This window comes from Carya illinoinensis, chromosome 4 (assembly GCF_018687715.1).
Source record: "Carya illinoinensis cultivar Pawnee chromosome 4, C.illinoinensisPawnee_v1, whole genome shotgun sequence".
NCBI lineage: Eukaryota > Viridiplantae > Streptophyta > Magnoliopsida > Fagales > Juglandaceae > Carya > Carya illinoinensis.
In genome coordinates, this window is record NC_056755.1 from 43323607 (window position 1) to 43339616 (window position 16010).

The following is a 16010-nucleotide window of genomic DNA, read 5'->3' on the forward strand; positions in this document are numbered from 1 at the left end:
ATTTACCAGAATTTATGTGCAGCCATTACTGATTAATATATTTCGATTATATGGTGGGATGGTTGTCCTTTGATACCACTGTTAGAATTTCTCAAATCGTATTGGCAATACACATTCAAATTGGTTTTTTTTTAATTTTTTTCTTTTCCCTGTCGAGAAATATCTCTGCCTTTGGCTTGTTTGCGTTATCCTCAAGGAAGGATCCGACATCAACTGTATGTGGTTGGAACGTGTTTTCTTTTCTGAGAATATACGATTTTGCCCTTAATCTAATAAGTTTTTTACACTAGATAACAAGAGGAAAATTCTATACTGACCAACAATCATATGTTTGTTTCTCATCATGATTGGACCTAAATTTGTTCTGAAAGCACATCTTTCTATTTTTATGACTCAAAATGTTATAAATGGGACTTAAGTGATTGAATCTAGTATGTTCTATTAGTTAAAATTTGAAATAAACAGCAATTAGTCAAAAAAAATTGTAACAAAAAGGGAGAAAAAGAAGGGGGGGAAAAAAAAGAGTTGATGATTATCATTACCTTGCCCTCATTCAATTTGTGTTTCTTTAGCTGCCCAACAAGATTTAGTCCCTATCTATTATATCTTAAAATACAGAAGAAGCCATAGTGGTCTAGAGTCTTAATAATATTTTTAAGGTTTCATAATCTCAATCCGTGTAAGTAGCATGCATTGAGAGTCAATAACTAAGTAAACGGCCTTTCATCATCCATCCTAAAGAAGACCCATTAAAACCATCTAAAATTAGCATTTCTCCTCACACTTCTTTTCCACATTTTCACACCTAAATTTTCGACCAGCTTATGGTTTTGATTAATGGGTAAGAGCAACTAACAATGCATCGCCAATCAAACTCACGAAATGAGCGATACTACGCTTAAAACAGAATTTCACTTCGTTTTTGCATGCCGCATTCGTTTGATTTTCTGACCATCATCACCAATCTCATCGCACATCTGTCCAAAACTGTCTCAATTAAGTTTTTGAACCATTCTTCTCTCTCTTCGAGTTTGTTCATGTTTGCGAGTTCAAAGGAGATGTTGAAACGTGCGTGCATGAATCGAGTTTATGCAAACTATAGAGATCATTTATAACTTGTAAATATCCAACGTTGCATGGGTTGGCCAATTTTGGAGTTGCGGTAATTTTTCTTTTATAGGTGTGAAACATGGAATTAACAGAGAATGTTTCATTTCTTTCATGCTACTTTGTTACTATAAGTTAATGTTTCGAACTCTCCTACCATTTTTCTTTTTTCATGTTTTGCAATTCAGGTTTAAGGCTCAAGCTCTCAGTTCCACATCTTCCAATCATACCTAAAGAACAAGCTCAAATTACATTTCAAAGATCTGCCATCGACATTTTCTGGCTAAAATGTCCAACAACAAGATGAAAGGCCTCTTAAAAGGCCTACGATACATTTCTCAAATATTTGGTGAGTACCCTCTTCCCTCCTCCTCGTAAATCTCTTCAAGTTGTTTTCAATTCATTCAGAGTAAAAATATTTAGACGGTATAACTAAACCACTCTATTTTCATTATTAATGCTGTTAGCCCCTTGATTTTTCACTACAAGAAAAGTGAACATTTATAACAAGTTATTTGCGACGAAAATGATTATTTGTGATTAGAATAGACTGATTTTAGCAGGAATAAATCATTTTTCGTATGAAATAATTAGCAACAAATAAGTGGTTTTCTTTGTTTTTTTATACTGAAATTAAAAAGTCCATATATATATTTGCAGATAATGAAAAAGAACCTGAAATGAAGATTGGTCATCCCACGGATGTGAAACATGTTGCCCATATAGGATGGGATGGTCCATCTGTAAATTCTGCAAATTCTCCCAGCTGGGTAAATTTTCTTGATCCTGTCTTTTGGGTTATGAATTTGATCATATATTTTACAGGGACATGATCCTCTCTTTCTTTTTTCTAACGAATTACACACGTTAAATTAAAATTAATTATTTTCTCCGACTTTGATCTTTTCCTCCTTTTTTCCCTGTTTGAATCTTTGCTAGCTTACAACCTGACCCCCCAAAAAATATAATCACAAGTCTCATGCAGGCCATGTTTTGACCTTGTGCATGCAGATAAACGAGTATAAATCGCCTCCTGGATTTTCGTCAGCGCCATTAAGTCTCCCTGAAGATATCGGAGAAAACAATGGTATGAATTAAACCAGGTTCCCGAGCGTACAATGCATGCTTCTTTATGAAAATTAGTATATATATATATATATATGTATGATATTGATGCATTTTGGTTTGATACTTTTGAATGACTTATTTCTAAATGGAGGATGGATAAATACATTGATGAATCTTAAGCTTCCTATCATTTTTCTTAGGTTATTTTGATTTGTAAATAGAATGCCTAAACGCCATTAATTAGTTGGCAGATAGTTACCGCCACCTGCATGCATGTTAGACGTTGCATGCATGAGGAAATGGAAGTTACGTAAGTTCATGCGTGTATGTTGATATTAGTTATATATATATATATGCACGTTATTGATCATAATGTGTTGATTCAACTAATGATCTGTTGAAGTGAGGAGAGTCGATACAAGGCCGGCTACAAATTCTCTGGCTAGGGACTTGCCGGAATTACCGAGATCTGCAAGGCGTCAATCATTGGCAATTGGAGTTGTTGTAACCGAGTCCCCTACCAGGGAAAAATCAGAGAAGTCAAAACAATCAAGGAGATCATCTAAAAGTTCCATTAATAAAGATTCACTTGATGGTACTAAACCGACCCGATCAGCCATCCGACAACCCTTGGATCCCAACCTAGGGAGTGTGTCACCGGCATACAGCCTTCCAGACATTCCCAAGAAGGGTAGGAGGAAGAAAGTGAAGGAATACTCTAATGGCAGTAGTACTATGTCAGCAAGATCATCAAGATTGAAACCCCAAGCTGCAACTTCTCCTGGGACTGGATATCAATCTCCGTTCTCTGTTGAGACGTATCAATCTCCATTCTCAGATCCCGGGCCTGGATCTGGATCTTTATCTACATCAAAGAATAACGAGCTTTATCCACAATCTTTTGAAGAGGGGAAGCAAAAGGGATTTCCAGGAATATATTAATGAAGATTCAATGTATGTTACATAATTTGTAGCTAGAATCAATTCTTAGACGTTGAAACCAAATTTCGTACGAACGATGCACATTAAATTGTTGAAGATATTCTAATTTTCCTTTTGTCTCATGGAACCTTTGACGTTGAATGTTATTGCATGCTTATATATATGGTCGTTGCCTTCTTTCTTATGAGATAATATATGTGCAGAAACAATCTCTTATATATATTTTATATATATATATATATATCTCCTGCCATCAGCATATTGTAATTACCGGAAAACTAAGAAGAATAATATTGTAACTGAATTCAAAGTATAAAAGAATTGGCATCTTACACCTCATGAGAAAGGCATGCATTGAAGTTAAAAGATCCTGGTATTTTTTTTTTGGATAACCTTGGGTGTCTGGGCCAGCTTATGTGCACCTCGACTAATCCCAAGGGGACTTGAAGTTAACGACCAGATAAATCTTCCAGTGGCCCTGAGGGGACTCGAACTAGTGACTATTGGGGAGCAAACTCAAGGCCTGACCAATTGAGCTACCCCTCGGGGTTAAAAGATCCTGGTATTGTTTGGTTACAAAAAATTTTTATTTTAAATACAATTTTCACCTTATCATTACAACTTTCTCAAATCTCCATACAAAATATAATAAACAATTTAACTTTTTTCTTACTTTTTCAAATTCCAAAACAATAATAATAATAAAATATAATATTTTAATATTTAATTTTAAAACTCAAAATTCTCATTTGAGAAATTTCAGTAGCCAAGCAGAACTGCTACAGAACTCCTCACTGATCAGGAACAATCTCTAAAGAAAGGCATTGGGATACTTGTTGTATGGGTTGCCTCAAGAAAGGTGAAAATTTGGGAAGCAAGAAGGCTTGTTTAAATGTGATGCAAGTGTTCTTGATTTCTAACTACCTATATCAATTGGGGTCAATCCACTGCTTATTGCAATCTCAAAAACGGGTTGCAAAATCCTTGAAGAATTAAAAATCCTAGGAGATTAGCTAATTAATAAGACTAATGAAATTAATAATAATAATAATTGATCGAGTAATGAGAAAAGCATTTTTCACTAAATGATATTCTTATTTCCATATCAATCCATCCAATTGAGTTTCTTTCTCTACTTCTCTCAATAATTTTTTCATTGTGGTCTATTTATTAAATAACACAGAATCCGTTTCTTGCAATCGTCAAATAAAAGGCTTGAGATGTAAATAACTTAATTCATTTGACACCATCTCTCAGTTCAAAGATACAAATTCCCTATTTTTCAGTCATAACTAAGAGACGGTACATCCTGTCCATGAAAGAGCAAAAACAAATTGAGCCGCTCTATCATATCATCTTTATTAAATCCTCTTTAAAACTTGAGGCGGGAAAGCTTTAACAACTGTTCTTAAGATTCAATCAGAATCTTCCATCAATTCAAATTTTTCGTCTTTACGTATTTCTGCCAAGAAAGCTGGAAAGAGCAAATCAGATTCACGACAAAAAAGAATCATGCTGAAGTAGATAAAACTACACAGGGAGTCGAGGGATACCCTCATTTGTACGCTGCTTTAACTGCTTTCTCGGCAGCATCATCAAGGTCATCTGCTGTTATCAATGCCATACCACTTTCCTGCAAACCAATCAGCAAACAACCTAAATGTCTAGACATTTCTTTCCAAATTACAGAGGTGATTCTCACGATATTATGGATTTTTCTTCCAAAGATTTGACATCATATCAAGTTTCAAGTTTACCTTTAGAATCCTCTTTCCTTGGTCGACATTGGTGCCTTCCAGACGAACAATGACTGGTACTTTCAGTGAAACCTTCAATGCAAGGCCCAGAAGAAGTTAAAACTTCAGAAAATGGCTCAGAGGCAATAATTCATGCAAAGTCGGCCAAGGAGAAAAAAGCAACAAATTAGAATCTTATGATAGTTCAGCATTAAATTATTGATCAAATAAAATTCTGCCACCTTTCCTTTTCTCATTTCCAAATAGAATGACAAATACTTCTTTTTCATAATTCTCACCAAATACCAAATATCTTAATTGGACATAGTCACATAGATCTAACCTCTTTGGCAGCATTGACAATTCCACTTGCAATTATATCACATTTCATTATTCCCCCAAATATGTTCACTAATATCGCTTTCACCTTCTCGTCAGAAGTCAATATCTTGAATGCTTCAATCACCTGATCCATATAACTTTATGATTAAAGAACCAATAATTTAGAGTTGTTTTCTCAACAAGTGAAATATGATGCATTGTCCACAAGTGAAATTCATGCAGTGACAATGCATTAATTGAAAATCAATTTTGTCATAACAAGATGCAAATAAACAAAACATCATCAATACACATGCACGGACAGAAGATAGACAAATATACATACACTTTTCTACCAATTCCGGATACAGCCTTGGCTTGAGAGGCAATTCTAACCTATCTCACACATGCACATTGCACACACGCAGAGACAGACAGACAGACAGACAGACAGACAGAGAGCATATTCAGCCATATAATTATTTATGATTTAATGGAAATCCGAAGTATGAATTGATAAATAAACAATATATTTGAGTCATCAACGATCTCATAAGGGTTAGGAGCATATAAGCAGCATTATAAGACAATAAATGAGAATGAAAATCCTGAAGGTTTTTTTTTTTTTTTTCCTATAAGATGAATCCTAAAAATTCAGTTATTACCTGGCCTTCAGAAGCATTCCCGCCCACGTCAAGAAAATTGGCAGGAGTTCCCCCATGCAATTTAATTATATCCATTGTGGCCATTGCTAATCCTGCACCATTCACCATGCAACCAATCTCTCCATCTAAGCCAATATAATTTAAATCTGCTTTAGCAGCAGTGACCTGTAAGCAGTAAAAGCACAACAAAATATCCATAAGTGCTCAAATATATTGTTGCTGCTTAGTACTTATCAAAAAAAAAATATTGTTGCTGCTTAGTCCAACTAAATGCACATGGCATTTGTGGGCCTGTGTTTTAAGTGGGGTGTCTATTTGTACATACCATAAGATACAAAATTCTTTTTTGATAGAGTGCCATAAGATGCAAAATTTACCCTTCTATAATCAAAATTTCATAATTCCAGCAATAGTTATCTTCTCCAAACTAACCCAAATGGATGGTTTTTATGTCACCAAAAAATAATGCCGCAGTTCCTTTCGAGACAATAAAAAATTTCCTTAAGGAGCTGCAGCTTTCGGATAAACTCATTTACATAATTTGAGTAGGCTTTTCCCAGTTCCCTGCCTGGGGTTCTCTTAACAAAGAGAGATTTTCATTTCAGATAAATAAGCATAATAAAAATGAAAAGAAAAACACCTCTCGAGGATCCTCCTGCGATGGATCACGGAGTGTAAATATCTCTTTCTGCCGGAAGGCAGCATTGTCATCGAAGTTCAACTTTGCATCAGCCGCTACCAACTGCTTATCAGAAGTCTCAGCAATGGGATTGATCTGTCCAGAGGAACCAAAGTTAAGACTAAAATATCCGGGGAAAAAACAAAATGTATAAATATGCCACACACAAATAGTAATAGCACTTCCATAATGTAAAAGCTTATGCTCACTTCTAACAATGTGCAGTCACTCTTGCAAAAAAGTTCATATAATTTCTTCACTTGTTCAATTGAATCTTTCCGATCAGCCACAGTGGGAGCCAAGCCATCAACAACCTTGCCAGCATCTTCATCAGTAATTCCATTGAAAACATCAATTGGAACCTATCAAAACAAAACCGAAAAAAAAAAAATGCATCTACTACATGTCAATAAAGCAAGGAAGAAGGGATGTCTCAATAATTATAATAAACCATCAAGAAAGCAAGAGGATGATAACCTTTATAATCATATCCGGGAACTTCTCTGCAAGGTCTTCAATGCTAGTTCCCCCCTTTCTACAGGCAATTATAAGCTGGAAAAATAGAGAAGGATAGTAAATCAGTATATGCCTGATGAGGAGTAAGTACAAAAGACTGTGAACATATTGATAGAGAAAATTAAACTAATCATCTGCATCGAATATAAAAGTTAGAAACAAGTTCAAGAACATACTGGACCAGCAGTTTTACGATCCAGAGTGATAGCAAAGTACATCTCATTGACAAGTGACAATTTTTCACACAAGTAGACCTGTAATAGGAAAAAGTAATAATTTGATTAAGATAGACAGTATATCTCAATGCATAAGGAGATTTGCTACATTGAGAACAAGAGAAAAGAAGTATATGAAGAAATGTGTGTTTGTGTGCGCGGACGTGTGAATGCTTGGTTGATAAACTGTGTAGGCAATCTATGGATCTTGAATCCACTTCCTCAACCTCCACCACTCCACCAACTACTTATATTGGGAAAAGTGCACTTTGAACTACAAATCATTACCACAGATCAGGGTCATATATTGAGGCCTAGTACAATTTAAACATCAACACATTGGCAACAAAATGGAGTAGCAACAGTAAAATTGTTTATTAAAAAAGTGGACTAAGATAAAAATGCCCCACCTTGCTGACAACTTTGCCTTGGGGACCGGTTTGTTTGGTTACAAGTACCTGCCCAAGCATCTTCCCTGAATACAACATAATCACAAAATAAAGAACGTGAGTATGCCATAGAAAAGGTCTAAATATTGCACGATTCATTTTTTGAATCATACAGAAAAATATTATTTCCATATATAGGTCAGGGGTGGGCTCCGACTCCGACGGAGTCGGAATGCCCACATCCGACCTCCGACTCCGACTTGAGTCGGATGTCAAAACCACCTCCGATTCCGACTCCGATTGGAATCGGAGTTCGACTCCGATCGGAGTTCTCGGAATCGGAGTTGAGATGTCGGAGTTCGACGGAGTCGGAATGCCCACATCCGATTTCACGGTTCGCCGGTGGCCGTGGATCTCGAGTCATTTAACCGGTGGGTTTCACGATCACGAGCTGGGTCCAATACCAAAGAAACGCGTTCCCAATCCCTTCCTTCAGAAGCCAAAAAGCGTACAAATCGAAAAGCAAGGCGATCGGCACATCCACTCCAGCACATCCACTCCAGCACCTCCCTCCGCTACCTCCCCGTGTCGTTTAACCAGGCGATCGGCATAAGGAGTCCGGCGATCGCCTTTCTCATCCCGTGCAAGAAGGAGTCCGGCGAGGTCTACCTCGCCCTCGTTCCCGTTGTCTTGGGGATCGTCTTGGCGAGCAATAGCGAGGCCAAGATCCTTCCACCTGTTCGGAAATGGGTCGAGGAGCTGGAGGGGGAGGCGCTGGAGGGGGAACTGGGAAGAGAGGAGCAGAACTGTAGGGTTAGCCGGTTAGAGATGTTTATATATCCTATTAAAAACGGCTTCGTTTAAGGTTTTCCTAAAAAAATAGTTGCAAAATGTGTAATGGTGCATGAGGGGATTCGAACACAGGATCCGGAGAAACAAAACCGAGCCTCAACCATTGAGCTACTTGACTACGTAATATTGATAATACAATATATAATATATAAGGTATAAATAGTCGGAGTTCGGAGTCGGAATTCGGAGTCAACAAGGCCTCCGGACTCCGACTCCGACTCCGAATTCCGAGAACTCCGACTCCGTCGGAGTCGAATTCGGAGCGGAGTCGGAAATCTCGGAAATTTGCACAGGCCTAATATAGGTAAATACAACCAGCACAACCAACCAACATTGAACCCTTGGCCTTATGAGATCGATGAGATAGATGTTCATATATTTCTTCTTAGAACGTATTATTTGACCCCATGAGCGGGACTATGACCCATAGCATGTTGTCACCAGAAGCATAACCCCTCATTTCTTCTATAGAATCTCCTAGTTGTTCCAGAGCAACTATAAAAAGATTCTTTAAAGTTTAACCAAAAAGAATTCAGTTCGGATGTAGGATACCTATCTAGAAGTTTTCGCAACTCAATCATGTATGGAATCAAGAAAGAATTTGACCTTTTTGAACTTTGTATGTAGCTCACTATAAGCTCAAGAAACAAAAAGAAGCTATGCACAGACGTGATATCCAGCAACAAGCGCAAGGAAAAGGATTGAATAGAGAAACTCCCAAAAAATTGGCGATCTTAGATGTGTTGATATCAATGGTGGCTTGTTATTTCAATGAAACCTTTCTTTGGACAGAAGAAGATTATGTAAACACAATTTTTACTGAAGAATTCGCTGACATATCTTATCCATGTATAACATCATGAAAAATGGATTCAAACTTTTGGCTGCTACTTAGGTATAAAACAGTATCTAAAAATATCCAATCTAGATATTAGTATCTATGGAACATTGGAATATATGTTTGGAATAGATTCCATTTTGAGAGAGTTGAAAAGGCACTATATCATTGAAAGGATCTATCCATCTGACCTTTCTCAAGGCATTTCTTTAGACCACTCTTCCAGTCCTTTTGGAAAGAGTTGTCATTTGGCCAGAGACCAATGGCATTAATACAGAACAAACATAACATGTATTAAATTTCTGAAATATGCACATCTGAAAATATGACCATTTTTTTTTTTATAAGTAACCGAAAATAAGACCATATTAGAAAGAAATCTTACCAACAAGAAACAATTGCAAACCTATGAACAAGAGTAGGAGAGTACCCCACCATAGATTGAGATGGGTAAAACTGGCATTTAAACCGATTTAAGCATCCTAGGTTGGTTTGGTTTAGTATACTCAAGGTCTAGGACTGATCAAGAACTTAGCTACATCAAAATAAATATCAACTGAACAATTTCAGTAAGAAAAAAATTTGCCTACCAACACACGAAACAAAGCAATAATACAGATCACCATAAACTGGGGAAGTCCCAGCATGACCCCCCACCCCACCCCATATTTTGCCTTAGCTGGGGAAGCATATCTCCAAGACAAGAACATCCTTCTCTTTTAACATGGCAAATAAAATGAACTGGAAAGTTGGCTTCAATAGATCAAATAGGATCGCCATGTTGACCCTTTAAGCCAGGTTTCTTCACTCTGAGCAATTTAGTTACTCAGATTTGCTCAAGAGTCATGGAAAAACATGTGTCTATAATAACTAAAAGTGTGAATATTTGAAACATGAACCCAAACCAAACCAATCCAAATAACTTCAGATTTGATTTTTCAATAATATGATTTCATTATGTCCAAACAAATCCTAATAAGAGACATGCACCATAACTACAAGATTGCAAATAGGATACTACATGCCTACCAGAGGAGCAAATTGCCAATACATGAAATTACACACAAATTAAACCAAGAAAAAAAGCAACAAAATTAATCACAATCTTCACTAGGAAAGATAGAAATAATCTCAGTACCGGCTATCTCTTCAACCTGATCAGCCTTAACAATATGAACTCCACCCTTGAGACCACTTTTGAATGTTCCCAAGCCTCTCCCACCAGCCAAAATTTGGCTTTTGACCACCAACTGTCCCAAAAAATAAAAGTTAGCATTCCTCTCTTTCCTTTCATTGCTGATGGAGCTGAGAAGATGTATAAAAAGAGAAGGAAAAGTATTTTAAATTTCAGTCTGTTTATCATTCAAAACAGAATGAACAAAGACCTTATTTGGGACTAATACAACTACATTGTATAACTTCCATTTTCTTCTAAAAAGAATCATATACTTTTTTATAGGTAAAAACGAATAATATATTATAGGAGACATAGTTATAATTTCATCATTTCCTCAATGTTCTCAGCAGCCACATTTAGGTACAAGAGAGAGTAATTGCCTCAATGTTCTCAATGTCCTCAATGGTCTCATAGTTATAAGTAACTGCCTTCTAAAAAATGTTGTATACAAGAGAGTACAGGAAAAAGACGTGGCCCAAGCACACAGGATTTATACTCATCGAATTACTCCCAATTACCTCACTTTGATTGGGAAATACATCCTGAATTGCCTTTTTCACATCATCACCAGAAAAAACTGCGACGCCTTTTGGAACATTGATCCCATATTTGCTCATCAATTCAGCCCCCTACGACGCCAAAAAAATTAGTTAGTCGCCATATCCAATCAACATTTTCAAAAAATTAATAATTCAATGAAACTTACATGGCTGAACCAGCACAAAGTTCCACATATTTCTCATCAATATTAATCTATCACGAAAATGTAGACAAAGACTGCAACTTGCTGTCCGTACACCAGAATTACGTTCAGTTTTGTAACATACGAACCTAGAATAAGAACCTTAGATTAATTCAGTTAGAAATTATTTATTTATGTTTTTTTTTTATTTATTCATTTTATTATTACTTATTTATCTTCATATGCTTATAATTATTTATTTGTTAAATAAGATAATAAACCAGATTAGTTAAGAGTTTTAAAATGGTTTCCTTTATCTTGTTTTCCTTGTTTTATCGGATGGGTTTCAAATTCTTTTTCAAAAAGATTCTGAGATCAGAACAACACCTAAATCAGATCCTATCTAAACTCCTCCTGAAGACCACGTAAATAGGAAACCCTTTCTCCATAAAACCCCACAATATACTCAGACTCTTCACACACAAAAGATATGCAGAAAAACTCACACATTGGCTTCATTTTTTCCCAACCACTTTCGTCGACCACAAAGGACGCCGGACCACCTCCCCACGGCAACAGAAATTGCCGACCAGCCCTACCCCTTCAAACCCACTCCTTTCCGGCAAGCCCACTGCCGTTCACCATCCTCCCCTCTCCCCTTATTCTGTCGGCTTGACAGATTCTCCCTCCAGCTCTCTCACTCCTTCTCTTGGGTCGCACCACCTTTCCAAGAAGGCCAGTGGCATCGCTGATCACTCCCAGCCACCCAGAGCCGTCGTTGCCTCATCTTCCTCTCGGTAAGCATCTCACAGCCATTTGTTTCTGTCTTTATTTTGGGTTTCAGACTTCCAGTGTTGCGTTTGGGAGCCACTTCCGTAAGTGTAGTGCTTCATTTTAATTTTTTTGTTCCAGACTTCCCAAAAAACCCCTTCATTGCTTCCATAATTACTTGTAAGCCCTTTGACCCTTAGTTTATAACCTCCCAATCGTAACCAGATTCTTTTATTACTATGGCCTTTGGGCTTTAAGGCTTTTAACCAAGAGTTTCCTTTATAAGGGTGTCGGGCCTAGTTTTTTTTTATAATAAACCTATTAGACTTAGTTTTTAATTGGGCTTGTTTAATTTGGGTAGGCTTGTTTTACTGTTCTATTTCCAGAAAATATTTATTATGTAAAGCAGGTTGTTTTTTTTTATAAATTAGCATACTGTTTTGCTTAAATAAATATATTAATCAGACTTGTTTTTATGGAAAACATTTAAGGGCTTTTAAGCATACCTTTAAAGTATTCTATTATATTGTTTCAGCTTATTATCATAGTTCATATTCCAATTAACCTTTAACTAGTTTTTATAAAATTATTAAGTTATTTTTTTGCACAAAATATTAAGTATCATGATATTAGTTTTGGAATAGTATTAGCTTATGTAATCTTTTATTTGAATATTTATTAAATTATCTCTATATTAATATTTTATGTACTTAGATTGCTACGACACATTTCTAGAAAGTTTAGTAACGTCTAGTGTCTCGTATAGGTCATGAGCTACGACGTGAGATTTCGGAAGCAGCGCTAAGAGGTAAATAGTATGATCATATAAATGTATGCGTAATGTAAATTTTCTAATTGGGTATGATAATATGATATGGTTTTGATGGTTATATACGTCGCGCTAAGAGCCAAGTCAAGGTTAGATCGCTTTCACGAACTTCTATGAATTACGATGATTTACATGAAAGTAAGCCTATATATATGTTATGCTATTATGGATTGTTGATTGATGGATTGAATGCTACTAAAATCACATGGAAGCCATGATATGATCATATAAAAATTTAAGATGGGTATTCTATGAATTAAAATAGCCAGATCATGCATGCTTCATTCATGTAGTACTTAGACCATGTATGCCATGTATTGTTCATGCAATAGCTTAAGTCAAACATGCCATGTAATAAATAGCCAGATCATGTATGTCATGTTCATGTAGTTCTGAGATCATGCATGCCATGAAATGTCATAAAATGATTAAATCATGTTAGGCCATGTCATGCTATGCTATACCATGTACAAGAATATATCATGTTATGCCATGCCATGTACAAGAATATGCCATGCTAGAAAAGTCTATGAAGTCCGAGAAAATTATCATGCATTAAGAAAGATAAACATTTTAAGGTAACACGGACCCAAGCGTGTTTACCACAGTTATGCTAAGACGGTACCACGAACTCAAGTGTGGTTACCACAAGATAAGTGAAACACGGACTCAAGCGTGTTTCACTCCATGCCATGCAAGTTAAGTGAACATGGACCCAAGCATGTTTCACTCCATGTCAAGCAAGATAAGTGAAACACGGACCCAAGTGTGTTTCACTCCATGTCAAGCAAGATAAGTGAAACATGGATTCAAGCGTGTTTCACTCCACGTTATGCAAGTTAAGTGAAACAAGTCCGTGTTTCACTACATGACAAGTTATGTGGTGCCATGGACTCAAGCGTGGTTTACCATTAAATAAGTATAACTCAAGATAAACAAGTTACTCATGCATTCACACTTCATGTTTGCCATGATTATGAATGTTTCCGCTCATGTTAATCTATGAATGTTATATGAAAGTTATGATAAGGCTTTAAAAATCAAATTTATGCTAAGCTAGATAGTATCTTACGGTATGATGCATTATTTACTGAGTATTCGACTCTTTTTGTTGTTTGTCTTTTTGTTTTATTCTATGTTGATTGCCACAGATGGTGATTATGATGATGCAGAGCTGGATGGCCAGGAGTAGTTTTAGTATAAAGACTTAGAGATGAATAAGTGTCATTTACACAAGGATTAAGTTTTCTTTTGTCATTTCAATAACTAATCTTTAAGACTAGCTCATGTTTTGCTTTATTCAGTTTCAAGTTTCAAGACTGTTTATATCCTTTCAATTAAGTTTTTTTTTTTCAATAAATGAGGTATTTCAGAGTAATAAGTATCTTTACCGGGCATTTTGTCATGTTTGTTAATAATGTCTCTATCCTACAGGAACGGGGTGTTACAAGTTTGTTTGCTGAGAATATGCACGAAAGAAAAAGTAACACTCCAAAATAAATTTAAAGGAGAAATTTTCTTCACTATGTTAAGATCCTAAGGGAAATCCTTGGCCCTTTTTTTATCAGTAAGGAAGATCTTAACCCTTCGAGTCGTAACACGCTTGGTTAATCCTAATTGACAACAAAGATCAGTTAATTGAAGTCTCGATTTTGTTATGGTTTCATGTTTTTTTCTACTTATCAAAAAAATGAAACCATAACAAAATGTGTATACTGTGTGTACCGAGTTTTTCTCCAGAACCAAACAGAGAAAGAAATCGGCCTCGCTCTGTGTATACTGTGCGTTTGTGAGAGAGAAGGGAGGGAGTGAGAGGTATCGGGAGGGACCTGATACTCGTGTATGTTGAGACGGCGAAGCTGTTGTTGCTGCCATTTTCCGGCGACAGAGAGAGAGCGCGAGACGAGCTTGTTGAGCAATCCTCTCACCATTCTTCCAGTAATCCTTGAAGATCGGCCTGAGAGGTCAGTGCCAAACCCTGGACAGAGAGCTCCCAGACCCGACCGCGGACACAGGGAGAGAGAGAGAGAGAGAGAGAGAGAGAGAGAGAGAGAGAGAGAGAGAGAGAGCTCGCCGGAGACGGAGGCGGATCCTGTTAAAGTAGGAGGAAAACGGACGGAACCTAGATGCTATTTCTTTTCTATTCTGATTTTTCAATCGTCTTTTCTATTTTCATTTTACGAATTTTCTTCGGTAATGCTTCAAGGTTAGGCACTGTTTGGTAATACTTCATTGCCATTTATTATTATTATTATTTTATTTTTTTAAAATAATTCTACGTATAATTATAAAATATATAAATATCGTATAATTATTTTTAAAAAAAAGTAAGATTTATGATTAAAACATTAATTTTTTTTATATAAGTTTCGTATTAATTCACTTTTTTTAAATTGACTGCACAATATTACACAATCTACGACTAAAAATATCATTTCTTTATTTTTTATTAATATTCACAAAATAGTGGTAGCTTAACTAAAGTTTGGTCAAAATTTAATTAAAAAATTCATTTTTATAAATTTAACTAAACACTTTTCAATAATATCAAATAACAAACTCTTCAAATCTATTATTATTTTATTAAAATATTAATTTAGACTTTTAATTTATTTTAATTATAATTATAATTTAAGTATTCATTCGTTATTAAAAAAATATATATTAATTTTTTAACGATCATATTAGTCTAACGGATATAATTTTTTAATGATTTTTTTTTTTACAACGATCATATTCTTTTAACTGATAGATTTTTTCAATGGTCATATCTTTCAAATAGGTATTTTCTTCCAACCTTATTTTTTGCAACGGTTTTTTTCCAAATTATTAATTATTGGATGAATTGATCAGGAATGCAATATAAAAGAAATATTTGATATAGAATGATTCACTTGAAAGCTCTCCAATAATTTTTTAATTTTTAATTTTGTTTTTTTTTTTTTTTAATTTGACTAATGAAAAGGAAGAGATTAAATTTACTGTATATTCGTTGAGGGAATTTTTAATTAATTTAATTATAATTTGACCAAAATTTGAGTTTGGCCAAGCAGGTATCCACACGCAATCTAAAAGAAATAGCACTATATTAGATAATAAATTACAAAAATGATCGGGATTAATAGGATAATAAACGGGGAAACGCGTGCGGCGAAACAAACATTTGCAGCAACCCATGTTTCCACGTGTTTGTATCATTGCTCAATATATTAAGTTGGTAATT

The 16010-nt window shown here is 35.6% G+C and overlaps 2 protein-coding genes across 6 annotated transcripts; one reads left to right on the top strand and one right to left on the bottom strand.

The window, feature by feature from the left end:
• The first annotated feature begins 238 nt into the window (after positions 1-238).
• LOC122306055 (CRIB domain-containing protein RIC7-like) lies at positions 239-3278 on the top strand. 2 transcript variants are annotated; one of them, XM_043118401.1, is made up of 5 exons: positions 239-1180; positions 1296-1456; positions 1768-1877; positions 2119-2194; positions 2579-3278. In XM_043118401.1, exons 2-5 carry the CDS (start codon positions 1396-1398, stop codon positions 3115-3117), a joined length of 786 nt encoding a protein of 261 aa, XP_042974335.1. In that variant the 5' UTR covers positions 239-1180; positions 1296-1395; the 3' UTR covers positions 3118-3278. The 2 variants fall into 2 exon arrangements, with proteins under 2 accessions (XP_042974335.1, XP_042974336.1); XM_043118402.1 differs by having other exon boundaries at positions 239-1162.
• Positions 3279-4332: 1054 nt separating this feature from the next.
• On the bottom strand, positions 4333-14984 carry LOC122306056 (succinate--CoA ligase [ADP-forming] subunit beta, mitochondrial-like). 4 transcript variants are annotated; one of them, XM_043118404.1, is made up of 14 exons: positions 14842-14984; positions 14617-14799; positions 11024-11134; positions 10467-10578; positions 7660-7724; positions 7211-7288; positions 6996-7070; positions 6728-6880; positions 6480-6614; positions 5840-6004; positions 5197-5319; positions 4875-4946; positions 4671-4750; positions 4333-4591 (listed from the first exon to the last, which is right to left on the bottom strand). In XM_043118404.1, the coding sequence occupies exons 2-13, from the start codon at positions 14716-14718 to the stop codon at positions 4673-4675; spliced, it is 1269 nt and encodes a 422-aa protein (XP_042974338.1). In that variant the 5' UTR covers positions 14719-14799; positions 14842-14984; the 3' UTR covers positions 4333-4591; positions 4671-4672. The 4 variants fall into 4 exon arrangements, with proteins under 4 accessions (XP_042974338.1, XP_042974339.1, XP_042974340.1 ...); XM_043118405.1 differs by having other exon boundaries at positions 14617-14823; positions 14858-14966; XM_043118406.1 differs by having other exon boundaries at positions 4333-4579; positions 14617-14940.
• Between the last annotated feature and the right edge of the window lie 1026 nt (positions 14985-16010).

Bases quoted from the DNA above. Each gene is read 5' to 3' on its own strand.
- LOC122306055 (XM_043118401.1), top strand. From the start codon at position 1,396: ATGTCCAACAACAAGATGAAAGGCCTCTTAAAAGGCCTACGATACATT. The intron at 1,457-1,767 runs GTGAGTACCCTC...ATATATTTGCAG, and splicing joins ATACATTTCTCAAATATTTG to ATAATGAAAAAGAACCTGAA. The intron at 1,878-2,118 runs GTAAATTTTCTT...TTGTGCATGCAG, and splicing joins CTGCAAATTCTCCCAGCTGG to ATAAACGAGTATAAATCGCC.
- LOC122306056 (XM_043118404.1), bottom strand. From the start codon at position 14,718: ATGGTGAGAGGATTGCTCAACAAGCTCGTCTCGCGCTCTCTCTCTGTC. The intron at 10,579-11,023 runs GTAATTGGGAGT...TTTTTGGGACAG, and splicing joins TATTTCCCAATCAAAGTGAG to TTGGTGGTCAAAAGCCAAAT. The intron at 7,289-7,659 runs GTGGGGCATTTT...TTCCTATTACAG, and splicing joins AAGGCAAAGTTGTCAGCAAG to GTCTACTTGTGTGAAAAATT.